At 39.9% G+C, this 14,194-nt stretch overlaps 1 protein-coding gene across 2 annotated transcripts in view; it reads left to right on the forward strand.

Annotated features, from left to right (window-relative positions):
* Positions 1-14,194, forward strand: part of LOC138854644 (nischarin-like) — a 42,471-nt gene that overhangs the window by 12,058 nt on the left and 16,219 nt on the right. For both annotated transcript variants that reach the window (XM_070098944.1, XM_070098945.1), the window contains one exon: positions 2,909-3,048. In XM_070098944.1, the coding sequence (XP_069955045.1) occupies positions 2,909-3,048 (140 nt within the window). The remainder of the gene's footprint in view (positions 1-2,908; positions 3,049-14,194) is intronic.

The following is a 14,194-nucleotide window of genomic DNA, read 5'->3' on the forward strand; positions in this document are numbered from 1 at the left end:
ATCCCAACTATTTTGGATACTTTTTTTGATATGTGTTGGATATGGGTGCTGAAATTCAGGTTGTTGTCGAGGTATAGGCCTAGGAATTTGCCCTCATTATGTTTGGCAATTAGAGTGCTGTCAATCTTAATGTTTAGTTGTTACGTATCGTGTTTATTATATAATTTTGAAAAAATATCATAGCTGGATTAATGAAAATGTGTATACGTATTAATGTAATATATGACTTTTATTGAGACTCTGGGATAATTATTGAGTATTGTTATCAATACTAATATGGTGTCTCGAGACATAAGACACACTCACTGATTTTGATGTGTACCTGCATACCAGCACAGTGTGTAAGTTTATTTAGGTACAGGTATACATAAGTATAATTATCAGAGTACAATGGTCCCTCGTTTATCGTATTTAATCCGTTCCTGGAGGTGCTACTACAGTATTATCGAAATCTACGATTTTCAAATCAATTTTTCCCATAAGAAATACAGTAATGTAAATACAATTAATCCGTTCCTGACACCCAGAAGTATTAAAACAAAACAATTTTTTACCTGAAATATAGATGTAATACATAAACAATACAATGGGACATGATGAATGAAACATTAACAGCATAACACTTGCCTTTATTGGCGATTCTTCTTAGTGTATGGGAGACTTGAGGAGGAGAGAGATTGGATTATTTACAGTTTGGAAGGGGAATCCCCTTCCATCAACACCTCGGGTACCAATTGCTTTTCTGGGGTTACTTCTCTTCTCTGTTTCTTAATACCACTAGAACCAGCTTGAGAGTGACTGGAGTCCTGTCTCACAAAATAACTGTCCAGAGAGCTCTGTTTCTGGCGTCTCTTTAACACTTCCCTAAAATGGGTCAAGACTGTCACTGTACATGTTGCCAACATGGCTTGCAACAGCCTTGTCAGGGTGATGTTTCTCCATAAATCTTTCCATCTTATTCCACATTTCAAAAATCTCCTTAATTTCTGAAGAAGGCACCTTCTTCCATCTCTCTTCCTCCTCCTCTGCAGCAAGATTCTGAGCTGCGATCTGTTGCTCTTCCTGCTGAAGCTCTTGCAGCTCCTCAGTGGTGAGCTCTTTGTTGTGGTCTTCCACATCCTCCAAACTCACATCCAACCCCATGGAACTCCCCAGTGCCACAATAGATTTAACAACAGACATTGGCTCATCAGGGTCAGCCCCAAACCCTTCAAAATCCCTCTTGTCAACACAGTCTAGCCACAATTTTCTCCAAGCAGAGTTCAAAGTCCTGGTAGTCACTCCCTCCCAAGCCGTACCTATAACATATGGTTGTATAGGGTTTGTTATACATCCCTGGCCAGTTTGGCCGCACTTAAACCACTTTCATATTGTTCAATGATGTTTTTCTTAAATTCAATCGTATTTCTCACCTTTTTTACCAAAGACTTGGCACGAGGAGCTTCCTTTGGAGCCATGGTAGCTTATTTAGTATTTGCAAGCACTAAAATGAATGGAATATTATGAAATATTTTGTAGGAGCAAGTGAGGGGACCGCCGCTCACTGGTAAACAATGCCACACTGGCTGGGAAAGGAGGCCGCCCCGGCTCACAGCGTGCATACGCATCCCGGACGAACTACTATTCGCGAGTCAGTCTACGATTAGCAAGCCCATGTTTATACGAAAATATCGGTATGATTTCCGAAATATGCGACTCTTGAGCCCTACGATTATCGAGGGACCACTGTATATATAAAATATGAAATAACTTTTAAAAACACTTTGATGAGTGTGCCTGAAGTTACAAGCTTGTCTGTCTAATTAATATTCTGTTCCATTTATCCGAACGTGACAAACTGTCTGGATAAGCTGAATGCAAAAGCGGTACTGGCGACAGTGGGTTTTGTTGGGATGTTTCGCTCTAATTAGAGAGAGAGAGAGAATAATTTTGGTCTCAAATTTTGGAGTTTCCAGGCATGAAGGAGAGACATGGTGCTTATGGAGAATGTAAACAAACCTGGTGGGGTGCGGTGACCATATTTGAAAGTCAGGTGGGGGGAGAGCTGTATAGGGAGTTTTGGTCATAATTTGAAATGTTCGTATTAGCGGAACATTGTAAAGCAAAACGCCGTAAAGTGGGGCCCTACTGTATATCAAGAGACATTATTGCTTGATAGATTTTTTTTTTCTTCAACATACCGGCAGACGGGATCACTGGCCCCTTGCTTTAGTAGAATTATTATAATTAATATTTTCAGTTTGGGTCACTGTGTCTAAGTGGAGAATGGCTGATAGGTCACACAAAATCTGGTGTGAACTTCTTATTTAATTTTTGGCAGTGATGACAATGGTAATTGTTGGCTGGTTATGGGCCAAGCCACCGTAGAAGTCATTTATTTGTGTTCTGTAATTTAAAAATTAAATGTTGCAAAGCCAGTTTCAAGTGACTTTGCAGTGAATTTCATTCAACATACATACTGAAATCTGGCCTGGCAACAAAGCAACTTACTGAAAGAATGTGACTTAACAATGAGATGGCCAAGTGCTCTTGTAATGTCCTTTATTTTTCAATTTACTATATTTTTGGATAACTTTTTCTGCATAATTTAAAAAAATTAGTTTTGAAGATATTACCCCATTTGATTTCTTCAAGGGGTGCTATAAATACTAGTGAAGGGGGTCTTGATCAAAGAAATTAGAGCTACCTTTCCCTTCCATGGATCAAACCCGTTTACCTCCCATTTCCCAGGTGTTGTATGACTCCGGCTGGTTTAGGGTTCCCCTTGAAAATTATTACTAACTCTATTTGATGTATAAATATTTGAAAACTTAAATCTATGCTCTATTTTTTCCCACTAGTTAATATTAGAGAGTTTTAGAAGAACTTTTTGTTTGTTTGTAAGGTTTATACTGTAAATACTCCACAGTTACATGCCATCTCTTACCGGCTCAAGAATCCTCTTCCTACCAATGTGGCATCAGAACAAGAGACAGATTTCAGCCATGTGGTCGACTTTATCTCTCAGGTTCGACATTTGGTCATCGAGGGAAGCAACCAGTGCCTCAGGTGTCTAGAGAAATGTCCTGTCACAGTAAAACTTTGATTTAATAGATTAATGGGAGGGGGTGAGTAGTGGTCAGTAATGGCATTTGTGATGGATAGAGATGAGACTGGCTTGCTGTGATTGTAACATTAACAGAAAATTCTATTATTGTTACAATATTGCTTGTTTCTGAGACAGTTAACTCTCCGAATTTTATCCCATATGCCTGAAGTCCATTAAAATGAGATTCATTAAATCAAGGGTTTACTTTATATTTTTAGTATTTTGTTTCCTCTTACTGCTGATAGTATACAGAGTTATTATAATAATTTTTTCAGTCTTGATGCATTTAAACCTCTTACATTTCATTACAATATCCAGTCATTGTTACAGCCACATACCTGACATATTAATTTGCTCCACTCATGTAGTTTCCTTTCTTCATTTGTCTCTTCCTCCAAATGCCTTTTAAAATAACCCATTAATAATTATATATGTGAGTTGATCAGAAAAATGGGACATCTTCCTAAATTATTTTCCTGACATTGTTGATTGGGTTTTAATTCATCTTTTCTTAATTTAAAATTATCTTTATTCTACAGCCTTTCCTTTGCATACTTACATAGTGCATTGAATATAACATTGCTCATATTTGTGTATAGTACTCAACTGCGATGATGATAAAAGTGTAGTGAACACTTGTGGATGTTGAAGGTCATCGCACATGTAGACAGGGCAACAGCAGTTGACAAGAAACTGTATACGTCGACTCCTAACTAGAGTCCTAATCAGCATTATGTACATTAGAGGAAGGGGGGCACCTTATATAGGAGCAACACTGTATGACCCTTGTGGGTTTAGGACTCAAGTCCTAAACCCACAAGGTGGGACATACAATGCCTGCACTTTAAAGGAGGGGTTTGGGATATTGGCTGTTTGGAGTGACATCTAAACTGTCGTATTTGGGCACCTCTGCATAGACAGTGATTATGTGTAAATGATGGTGAGTGTGTTGAATGATGTTGAAAGTGTTTCTTTTTTGTATCACCTTGCCTCTGTGGGAATGGCCGATGTGTTAAAAAATACATGTTACATATTGCATGAGTTAGCTTTTTATTAAAATTTTTAACACAGTCCATCTCCCACCAAGGTATGGTAACCCTTCCCCCCCCCCCCCCCCAAAAAAAAAATATATATATATATATATGTATATACAGTGGACCCTCGGGTAAAGGCGTCACTGGTTAGCGCCAAAATCGGATAACGGCTCGCTTTGCCGTAAAAATATTGGCTCTGCTAGCTCCAAATAACTCAGTTAAGGGCTTTCGTCCTGAACGTGTCCGGGCGGCCTGAGCAGGCCTGGCCACTCCATACTCCTTGTACAGCCAGTATGCCACTGTTTATAAAGTCAATGAGGATGATTCCACGCATACATGCGATATATTTTGTATTCCATTGTTTTTAGTTCTTGTAACTGCTAAATAAGCCACCATGGGCCCCAAGAAAGCTTCTAGTGCCAACCTTGTGGTAAAAAGGGTGAGAAATACTATTGAATTAAAAAAAGAGATAATTGCAAAGTACGAGAATGGAGTGCGTATCTCGGAGTTGGAAAGGTTATATAACAAACCCCATTCAACCATCACTACTATCTTAGCCAACAAAAAGGCAATTAGGGAAGCCGTTGTTGCGAAAGGTGCAAGTATGCTTACAAAACAGAGATCGCAAATACAGTGGACCCCCGCTTAACGATCACCTTCCAATGCGACCAATTATGTAAGTGTATTTATGTAAGTGTGTTTGTACGTGTATGTTTGGGGGTCTGAAATGGACTAATCTACTTCACAATATTCCTTATGGGAACAAATTCGGTCAGTACTGGCACCTGAACATACTTCTGGAATGAAAAAATATCATTAACCGGGGGTCCACTGTACTTGAAGATGTGGAGGGACTGTTGCTGGTGTAGATAAACGAGAAACAATTATCAGGAGATAGTGTTTCTCAATCAATATGTGAAGAGGCAAGGCAGTTGCATGCGAATCTCATTAACCCTTTGAGGGTTTTCGTCGTACTAGTACGTCTTACGCATAGGGGTTTTTGACGTACTAGTACGCATAAATTCTAGCGGCCTCAAATCTCGCGCGAAAAGGCTGGTAGGCCTAGGTGTGAGAGAATGGGTCTGCGTGGTCAGTGTGCGCGGTAGAAAAAAAATCTGGGACCCAGTGGTGCATTGTGGGAATGCCCTCTTAGTAAACAATGTCCACCATGCCTCGCGGTAAGAAGCTCCTCACTCCTCGGCGAATTGGGACACTTTTGTTCCCCAGTGACAGTTCTAATAGTGATGGAAGTGCCAGTGAAGATGAGTTTCGTGGTTTTAGTGAGGTTTTGACCGAAACTAATGACCATAATATCGGTAATAGTGAAGAAAACCCAGACGACCCTCAGCCTTCCACCTCTGGTGCTGGGCCCTCGTGTTCACGTTCAGTTGTTCCAGAACCCAAGAGGAAACTTCTATTTTCCCAAATCCCAGACTCAGATGAGAGCATGGGTGATGATAGTGATAGTGAATATGAACTACAAGCTCTTCAAACTAGTTCCAGTAGTGATAGTGAAGTGCAATATTCCCCAGTGAAGCGTCAGTATATACGACGATATATGCGCTCTGGAAGTGTGCCATATGTTATACCAAGGGGAAGGAGTGTATCTCGGAGTACATCCCGTGGCTGTACAACAGGAACAGACAGTGAAAATGACGAAGATACTGTTGCAATTGGGATGGAAAATGTGCGTGGTGGTAGTGGTGCCGGCGGTGAGGCACCAGCAGTGGGCCATGCTGCCACCCACGCTGCCACCCACGCCGCTGCCTCAGCTGATCTAGAACAAAGGCCACCATCCCCCACTCCCCCACCACACCAGCCTCCACAACCACAACCTCCACAACCACAACCTCCACAACCACAACCACCTGTCATTGTCCAGTACCCACCAGCAGACCGCACCTGGGATTGGCAGGAAGCTGTCAATTTTGTTCCAAATCCCCACCAGTTTGATGGCAGCCAAAGTGGAATACGGCCATCTTGTGCACTTGGGAACAATGCCACTGAACTGGAATGTTTCGAGTTATTCTTTGACGAACCACTGATGAAAAGTATTGTCATGGAAAGCAACACATACTACGAGTACACCATGGCAAACACAATACTTTCACCAAAATCACGTCTACACCAATGGAAGGAGGCAACTGTGGCTGAGATGTATCTTTTCTTTGCCACAATAATGCTTATGCCACATGTGTATAAGCACAAAGTGAAATCATACTGGTCAACAGACCCCCTGATTGCAACACCAGGTTTCAGTGATATAATGCCAGTGAATCGATTTGTGCTAATGTTACGTATGCTTCACTTCTCAGATAAAACCAGGCCTGACAGAACTGACAGGTTATATAAGATTAGGAATGTGTTTGTGTATCTGAAACAGAAATTCAGTACTCATTTTTATCCCTTCAGGAAGCTTGTAATTGACGAGTCTTTGATTCTGTTCAAAGGAAGACTCTCTTTCAAGCAGTACATACCAAGCAAGAGGAAACGCTTTGGTATAAAGTTGTTTGTGCTTTGTGATTGTTACAGTGGTCTGGTATTGGATATTATTGTGTACACTGGAAGTTATACATTGCAAAATACCAGGAAGTTATTGGGCATCTCAGGTGATGTGGTTCGAACAATGATAGAACCATACTTTGGTAAGGGGCATATATTATATACAGATAACTGGTACACAAGCCCCTCACTCAGTGATTTTTTGCGAGTGAACATGACAGATGTGTGTGGCACAGTGCGTGCAAATCGAAAACATATGCCCAGGTTTGACGCTGGCACTCGCAGAGGTGAGGTGCAGGCGTTTGCTGCCAATGACATCATGGCATTTCGGTGGCATGACAAACGAGATGTCACACTGTTGTCATCAATTCACCCTAATGAAATGGCAGACAGTGGCAGGCAGCATAGAGAGAGAAATGAACCCATTCTAAAACCTGCAGCTGTGATTGATTACACCTTCAACATGCGTTCAGTGGACAAATGTGACATGCAGATTGGGTTTGCTGATTGTGTTCGCAAGAGTTATAAGTGGTACATCAAACTGTTTTTCCATCTTCTGGACATTTCCATGCTCAATGCTTATAATATGTATAAGATGAGCACCAGAAACAAACCACAGTACGGCGAATTCTGTTTGTCTGTCATCAGACAAATAGTATTCAAGTACCAAGGAAATGCACCTGCAATTGACCGCCCACCAAATTATCAACAACTACCTGCTCGTCTGAAGCATGGTGATCACTTCCTGGTAAAACTGCCTGCTACTGCTTTGAAGAAAAAGGCTCAGAAGAGGTGTTACGTCTGTTCACATACAAAAAAACGCCCACAACAACGCAGAGACACTCGTTTTATGTGTGAGGAGTGCAAAACTCCACTGTGCATGACACCATGTTTCAAAGACTTCCACAGGCTGCAGAACTTCTAGAAACATGTCCTGTGACTGTATATGTGTATATAAAATATAGAAAAATAGTAATAAACAACATTTCATATTGTTTGTTTGTGTAAATATTTTCTGTAAACAAAATAATGACAACAGTGTTTACGCCCTTATTGTGTAGTATTGAAAAAGAAATAACTTACAAAATACTGATCATGTTGGCCTCAGAGGCCATAAAAGTTACTCAGAAAAAAGAAAAATTGAGAAATAATTGAAAATAGTACATAAAAAAGTAAATAGAAAAATACCGGGTGACGGCAGTCGGCGATGTTACCATATGTTGTTCAATTTTGGCAAATTTCACACCTCCATATCTCGGTAAGTATTGACGTTAAAATTTTTTTGTTTAGCCTATAATGTTTAGAAAAAAATACTCTATTTTTTCATAAGAAAAAATAATTTATTTTTTTTTTGAAATTTGGCCGACCCTGAGAACGAGTTTCGGAGAGGGCCTGTCGACCCTCAAAGGGTTAAGAAAATGTCTCCAAATAGTGCTGCTATTGATGAATTTAAGGCCAGCAAAGGCTGGTTTGAGAGATTTAAGAATCATAGTGGTATACACATTGTGATAAGGCATGGTGAGGCTGCCAGTTCTGACAAAAAAGCAGCTGAAAAATATGTGCAGGACTTTAAGGAGTACATAGACACTGAAAAATTAAAACCCCAACAAGTGTTCAATTGTGACGAAACAGGCCTGTTTTGGAAGAAAATGCCAAACAGGACCTACATTACTCAGGAGGAAAAGGCATTCCCAGGACACTAGACATTAGAGTTAGCCTATGAAAGACAGGCTAACTCTAATGTTTTGTAGTAATGCTAGTGGGGATTATAAAGTGAAGCCTTTACTGGTGTATCACTCTGAAACTCCCAGTGTTCAAGAAAAAAAATGTCATCAAGACTAAATTGTGTGTGATGTGGAGAGCAAACAGTAAGGCATGGGTAACTAGGGACATTTTCCTGGACTGGTTCTATGACATGTTTGGCCCCACTGTGAAAAAGTACCTCCTGGAAAATAAATTGTCACTCAAATGCCTCGTGGTAATGGACAATGCTCCTGCTCATCCTCACGACTTGCAAGAGCAAATTGCGGGGGAGTTGAGCTTTATCAAAGTGAAGATTTTGCCTCCTAATACCACTCCTCTCCTCCAGCCCATGGACCAGCAGGTCATTTCAAACTTCAAAAAAATTGTACACCAAAGCAGTGTTTCAAAAGTGCTTTGAAGTGAACTCAGACAATTGAACATTAAAATGGTATAAAATACCGACAGGTTGTTAGGTAAGACACATATGCAACAGTTAGGTATCTTTATTGTGAAACGTTTTGCCTACACAGTAGGCTTCTTCAGTCAAGTACAGAAAAGTTGATAGAAGCAGAAGATACTTGAAGACAATGTAATCAGTCCATCACCCTTAAAGTTTTGAGGTGGTCAGTCCCTCAGTCTGGAGGAGAAACGTTTCACAATAAAGATACCTAACTGTTGCATATGTGTCTTACCTAACAGCTCAGACAATGAATTGACCCTAAGAGAGTTCTGGAAAGATTACTTCAATATCCTCAATTGCATAAACCTTGTAGGTAAGGCTTGAGAGGGAGTGACTTGCAGGACTTTGAACTCAGCTTGGAGAAAATTGTGGCCACAATGTGAACAAGAGAGGGATTTTGAAGGGTTTGGGGCTAACCCTCAGGAGACTATGCCAGTTGTGGAATCTACTGTGGCATTGGGGAAGTCCATGGGGTTGGAGGTTAGTGGAGAGGATGTGGAAGCATTGGTGGGGGATGACAATGAAGAGCTAATCACTACAGAGCTGCAAGAGCTTCAGGTGCAACAGCAACAGATCACAGCTCAGGAATTTGCTTCAGAGGAGGAGGAGAAAGAGAGACAGAGGAAGTTACCTTTGTCAAAGATTAAGGAAATGTGTGCAATGTGGACAAAGTTGCAAGCATTTATGGATGAATAATATCCTGAAATAGCTGTTGCGAGCCGTATTGGCAACATGTACAATGACACTCTTGTGTCCTATTTTAAGGAAATCTTAAAGGGACGCGAGAAACAGAGCTCTGTGGACAGATATTTTGTGCGACAGGAGTCCAGTGACTCTCAAGCTGGTCATAGTGGCATTAAAAAACCAAGAAGGGAGGTAACCCCAGAAAAGGACTTGCTACCTGAAGTCTTTATGGAAGGGGATTCCCCTTCCAAACAATAGAACACCTTCATTCTCTCCCTTCCTCCCGTCTCATCACTCATCAACAAGTCCACAATAAAGATAAATGTCATTTCACTATTGTTTATTGTGCATGTATCATTGTTTTCTGTAAAAACATTATTTTGTTTAATACTTTTGGGTGTCTGGAATGGATTAATTGGATTTCCATTATTTCTTATGGGGAAAATTAATTCGGCTCAAGGCTAAATCGGTTAAAGGCTAGCTCTCTGGAACGGATTAAAGGCATTACCCAAGCGTCTACGGTATGTGTGTGTGTGTGCGTATATATATATATATACTGTATATATCTTCTTCTTTCTTTCAACACACCGGCCGTATCCCACTGAGGCGGGGCGGCCCAAAAAGAAAAACGAAAGTTTCTCTTTTTAAATTTAGTAATTTATACAGGAGAAGGAGTTACTAGGCATTTTAGTCGCCTCCTACAACACACATGGCTTACGGAGGAAGATTTCTGTTCCACTTCCCCATGGAGATAAGAGGAAATAAACAAGAACTAGAAAGAAAATAGAAGAAAGCCCAGAGGGATGTGTATATATATGCTTGTACATGTATGTGTAGTGTGACCTAAGTGTAAGTAGAAGTAGCAAGACGTACCTGAAATCTTGCATGTTTATGAGACAGAAAAAAGGATACAGCAATCCTACCAACATGTAAAACAATTACAGGATTCCGTTTTACACTCACTTGGCAGGATGGTAGTACCTCCCTGAGTGGTTGCTGTCTACCAACCTACTACCTAGGATACATATATTATTCTTTCTTTCAACACACCGGCCATATCCTACCGAGGCGGGGTGGCCCAAAAGGAAAAACGAAAGCTTCTCCTTTTACATTTAGTAATATATATAGGAGAAGGGGTTACTAGCTCCTTGCTTCCGGCATTTTAGTCGCCTCTTACAACATGCATGGCTTACGGAGGAAGAGTTTTGTTCCACTTCCCCATAGAGATAAGAGGAAATAAACAAGAACAAGAACTAGAAAGAAAATAGAAGAAAACCCAGAGGGATGTGTATATATACATATACAATGGACCCCTGCCTAACGATCACCTCCCAATGCGACCAATTATGTAAGTGTATTTATGTAAGTGCGTTTGTACGTGTATGTTTGGGGGTCTGAAATGGACTAATCTACTTCACAATATTCCTTACGGGAACAAATTCGGTCAGTACTGGCACCTGAACATACTTCTGGAATGAAAAAATATCTTTAACCGGGGGTCCACTGTATATGCTTGTACATGTATGTGTAGTGTAACCTAAGTGTAAGTAGAAGTAGCAAGACGTACCTGAAATCTTGCATGTTTAAGAGACAAAAAAGGACACCAGCAATCCTACCATCATGGAAAACAATTACAGGCTTTCGTTTTACACTCACTTGGCAGGACGGTAGTACCTCCCTTGGCGGTTGCTGTCTACCAACCTACTACCTAGGATATATGTATATATATATACAGTGGACCCCCGCTTAACGATCATCTCCCAATGCGACCAATTATGTAAGTGTATTTATGTAAGTGCGTTTGTACATGGATGTTTGGGGGTCTGAAATGGACTAATATACTTCACAATATTCCTTATGGGAACAAATTCGGCCAGTACTGGCACCCGAACATACTTCTGGAATGAAAAAATATCGTTAACCGGGGGTCCACTGTATATCTTTCTTTCTTTCAACACGCCGGCTGTATCCCACTGAGGTGGGGTGGCCCAAAAGGAAAAACGAAAGTTTCTCCTTTTACATTTTGTAATATATACAGGAGAAGGGGCTACTAGCCCCTTGCTCCCGGCATTTTAGTCGCCTCTTACAACATGCATGGCTTACAGAGGAGGAATTCTGTTCCACTTCCCCATGGAGATAAGAGGAAATAAACAAGAAGAAGAACTAGAAAGAAAATAGAAGAAAACCCAGAGGGATGTGTATATATACATATATATGCTTGTACATGTATGTGTAGTGTGACCTAAGTGTAAGTAGAAGTAGCAAGACGTACCTGAAATCTTGCATGTTTATGAGACAGAAAAAAGGACACCAGCAATCCTACCATCATGTAAAACAATTACAGGCTTTCGTTTTACACTCACTTTGCAGGACGGTAGTACCTCCCTGGGCGGTTGCTGTCTACCAACCTACTACCTAGGATATATATATATATTTTTTTTTTTTTCAACAAGTCGGCCGTCTCCCACCGAGGCAGGGTAATATGTATATATATATATATATATATATATATATATATATTTATTTATTTATTTATTTATTTATTATGCAAAACAACCACTCTGAAAGAATAGAGAAATTCCAAGCGCTTTCGTGACTACTCACATTATCAAGGAACTATGAAAGTAAAGCATCCAAGGAAGCTATATAAGGGGTCTGGCCAACACCTCACTATCAGATCCCACAACGGTTAAACACCTGACGCGCGCCGGCCCAACTGGACAGGTCCTTTGCACAACTCACCAACAAACTATTCTACCCAAGAAAATTTAAAAAAATATTATTTGTCCAGTGTATTATTAAATTCTTCCCAAATTCTATTAATTATAAATGGATCTAATTTATATAAACCAAAGGAAATATTCATATTATTGTCAAAACTGCTTTTTATGAAACAAGATTCAATTATATTCCTGTCGACCATGGACTTGCTTGATACTACTTTCTCAACTTTTTGAAAATCAATTGGATGGTTAAAATCTCTTACATGAATAAATAGAGCATTGGAATCTTGTCCATTCTAATGCTATATTTATGTTGTTTTAATCTTAGTTCGAGATTTTTTACCAGTTTGACCGTAATAAACCTTATCGCAAATTTTACAAGGAATCTTATGACACATCCATCAGCATTTTGGGGGGATATGCCTTCTCTTCTTAAGACTTTTAATATTAAAGTTGTATTCAAAAATCTTGATACAGTAAAAAAACTTTTGATAAAGAATTCCCCCCAAAATGCTGATGGATGTGTCTATAAGATTCCTTGTAAAATTTGCGATAAAGTTTATTATGGTCAAACTGGTAAAAATCTCGAACTAAGATTAAAACAACATAAATATAGCATTAGAACTGGACAAGATTCCAATGCTTTATTTATTCATGTAAGAGATTTTAACCATCCAATTGATTTTCAAAAAGTTGAGAAAGTAGTATCAAGCAAGTCCATGGTCGACAGGAATATAATTGAATCTTGTTTCATAAAAAGCAGTTTTGACAATAATATGAATATTTCCTTTGGTTTATATAAATTAGATCCATTTATAATTAATAGAATTTGGGAAGAATTTAATAATACACTGGACAAATAATAATTTTTAAATTTTTTTGGGGGAGAATAGTTTGTTGGTGAGTTGTGCAAAGGACCTGTCCAGTTGGGCCAGCGCGCGTCAGGTGTTTAACCGTTGTGGGATCTGATAGTGAGGTGTTGGCCCGACCCCTTATATAGCTTCCTTGGATGCTTTACTTTCATAGTTCCTTGATAATGTGAGTAGTCACGAAAGCGCTTGGAATTTCTCTATTCTTTCAGAGTGGTTGTTTTGCATATATATATACAGTGGACCCCCGCTTAACGATCACCTCCAAATGCGACCAATTATGTAAGTGTATTTATGTAAGTGCGTTTGTACGTGTATGTTTGGGGGTCTGAAATGGACTAATCTACTTCACAATATTCCTTATGGGAAAAAATTCGGTCAGTACTGGCACCTGAACATACTACTGGAATGAAAAAAGTTCGTTAACCGGGGGTCCACTGTATATATATATATATATATATATTTTTTTTTTTTTTTTTTTTTTTTCAACAAGTCGGCCGTCTCCCACCGAGGCAGGGTGACCCAAAAAAGAAAGAAAATCCCCAAAAAGAAAATACTTTCATCATCATTCAACACTTTCACCACACTCGCACATTATCACTGTTTTTGCAGAGGTGCTCAGAATACAACAGTCTAGAAGCATACACATATAAAGATACACAACATATCCCTCCAAACTGCCAATATCCCAAACCCCTCCTTTAAAGTGCAGGCATTGTACTTCCCATTTCCAGGACTCAAGTCCGACTATATGAAAATAACCGGTTTCCCTGAATCCCTTCACTAAATATTACCCTGCTCACACTCCAACAGATCGTCAGGTCCCAAGTACCATTCGTCTCCATTCACTCCTATCTAACACGCTCATGCACGCTTGCTGGAAGTCCAAGCCCCTTACCCACAAAACCTCCTTTACCCCCTCTCTCCAACCCTTTCGAGGACGACCCCTACCCCGCCTTCCTTCCCCTATAGATTTATATGCTTTCCATGTCATTCTACTTTGATCCATTCTCTCTAAATGACCAAACCACCTCAACAACCCCTCTTCTGCCCTCTGACTAATACTTTTATTAACTCCACACCTTCTCCTA

The sequence above is a fragment of the Cherax quadricarinatus genome, chromosome 65 (assembly GCF_038502225.1).
Source record: "Cherax quadricarinatus isolate ZL_2023a chromosome 65, ASM3850222v1, whole genome shotgun sequence".
In the NCBI taxonomy this organism is placed as follows: domain Eukaryota; kingdom Metazoa; phylum Arthropoda; class Malacostraca; order Decapoda; family Parastacidae; genus Cherax; species Cherax quadricarinatus.